Here is a 2,500-nt window from a genome sequence, read left to right as displayed (position 1 = left end):
ACCTAATGGACTAACTGTATATATCCGACAGCTTCTGTAACTCCGAACAGCTTGAATGCATCACAGAAAAAAAAAATTGCATCCTCACTTTTCATTTTAGAGACCGGAAACCATAGCGAAGATATTGATATAATGGAGGCCGAACATTGATCAAATCTGCTTCATCATTTCGTGTTTTGTTTTGGTTGTGACTTCGGCCAATAAAGCTTCTATATTGACAACTAATTTATTTTGGTCGCTCTTCCTCAAAAGGTTGTTATTGAGTCCGAATTTCAGAGGAATTTGGGATAAATGTGTTTTGACATGTGTACTATGTTGAAGATGTTTTTTAGGTTCAAATTGCCGAATCATACACTATTTATATCTCCTTGTGATATGTATAATGGCATGTATCATGATAGTTGTAAAATAAGGATTTGAAAAGTTTTTTTTTTCTTTTCTTTTTCAATTCAAATTAAATTACCGAATCATACGCTATTTGCCAAAACTCAAATGATTGTATCTTGTCGCCACTCACAACACTATATTTTGTGCAGAAAAAAGGTATTTTTCCTTAGATGAACAGGTTATCATATCCCTACAATACTAATTATTGCCCAAGCGCCCCCCTGCTTAAAACGCTTTTAGTTTGAAAGACGAAGTAATAATTATAGAACAAGAAGCGAAAATGGTCTCGAAAAAAAGAAAGAAAACGAGGATCTTATCGGGGAAACTTTGATATTTTGCTTATTATTCTGTATCTGTATTATTCCTTTTCTTTTCTTCGGTCCAAAGGTCCAAAGTTAAGTCGGAAAGAAACGTCTTAATCATAATGAGCTATTCATTGCAATCAGCACTTTTATTACTATTATTAGATTCATGTGTTCTCGCTTGTAGCTCTTCATCATTATCACCATGTTTATTTATATTAATATTACTTTTTCAGTATTTGTTTTGCTATTGTTTACTGCTAATGTAAAAAATATGATTCACATTTTCATAGTGGAACGCGTCATAGCTTCTACTTATATACATCTCCATACGTAAAGAAAGACACACACATACAAACATATATATGTATATATATATATATATATATATATATATATATATATATATATATATATATATATATATATATATATATATGTGTGTGTGTGTGTGTGTGTGTGTGTGTGTGAACAGACACACACACACATATAAGTGTGTGTGTGTGTATGTATGTATGTATGTATATACACATACACACACACACACACACACACACACACACACACACACACACACACACACACACACATATATATATATATATATATATATATATATATATATATATATATATATATATGTATGCACACAATGATCTTCACGATTGAACGCGTTCAGCCCGAGAGAGAAAGCCTCTATCAACGTTTTTTTTTCTAAAAACAAATTTCTCCAACAATTTTTCGTTTCCTTTATCTTATCATAGATAGTTTTTTCTCTATTAATTTGTTTTTTTACCTTTTCCTGAAGATCTAAGCCTCTGCCATTTTAAGAAAAGCTACTGAAGACCACATGGGAATTTCGTGTATTCTTTACCGAAAGACTCCCACTTCTACTCTAACCCTTCTGTGCTCTGTTATTCATGGGATAGAAGCAACATCAAACAATCTACACGTGTTTTACATTAATACCTTTACATATACATGTCGATATATACATATGCATATGCCTATAATTTGAATACATCAATATGTATGCATTTATTCATGGATATTTTGTTGGTACACAGTGATATTCGGAGCGGGAAATCTTCTCCCTCCTAACGCGATGTGCCGTGGGTGTCCCTCTATACTTGCGGTCCCAAATATGGTACTGATTAAACATCTTCAGATCTTCTTGGGTATTCAGTGACGTTGAAGGTACACGCCTACATTCGGTGTTCGCACCTGGAAGAGAAAATAGTAGAGTGAGGTGTCTATATATATATATAAATCGATTTTCAGTGATGTAGAGGATTTTGAAGAAATGTAAAGCATAGGAAGGAAATCGAAAAGAGTTTGATCTATGATTTAGCAATGTATTGATCGTGAATGGTGTGAGTGGAACATTGTGCAGAAACAGGTGATTGTGTTCCTTTTCTTCTACAGTGATATGGCTCATGTCTACTTTTCTGAATGATGGTCAAACGATGGTCAAAGATTCCTGGTGGAATAATTCAGTAATCTTCTTAGTCTTTTTGGTAAAACATTGGCTAGTATCTTCGGTAGAAAAGCAATTGTCACGATATTTTTTTGAATGTGTATATGCGTGTGTGAATGTGTGTGTGTGTGTGTGTGTGTGTTCTTAGGAAGTTCACACGTAGACACTGATGCCGTTTTTGACTCATCCTTCAACAGGTTTTGGTGCAGAGAGAGGAATGCAACATTCTATCCTTATTGCGGATTGACAAACTTTTACAGAATTATATCGAGTCACGAAATGGGATTGCACAGAACATTATTTTTTCTGTATGTCGAAAGGTCTGAATGGGAAT

General features: G+C 33.7%; 1 protein-coding gene across 1 annotated transcript in view; it reads right to left on the bottom strand.

Moving 5' to 3' along the window:
* Nucleotides 1-1,641: 1,641 nt before the first annotated feature.
* The window catches only part of LOC113810793 (RYamide receptor), a 168,287-nt gene continuing 167,428 nt past the window's right edge, over nucleotides 1,642-2,500 (bottom strand). Inside the window, exon 9 of the mRNA XM_070130470.1 lies at nucleotides 1,642-1,913. Within this exon, the coding sequence (XP_069986571.1) occupies nucleotides 1,895-1,913 (19 nt within the window). The 3' untranslated portion in view covers nucleotides 1,642-1,894. The remainder of the gene's footprint in view (nucleotides 1,914-2,500) is intronic.

The sequence above is a fragment of the Penaeus vannamei genome, chromosome 15 (assembly GCF_042767895.1).
Source record: "Penaeus vannamei isolate JL-2024 chromosome 15, ASM4276789v1, whole genome shotgun sequence".
Taxonomy (NCBI): Eukaryota; Metazoa; Arthropoda; class Malacostraca; order Decapoda; family Penaeidae; genus Penaeus; species Penaeus vannamei.
Note: the sequence above shows the minus strand (reverse complement) of the source record. Positions and strands in the feature narration are given on the sequence as shown.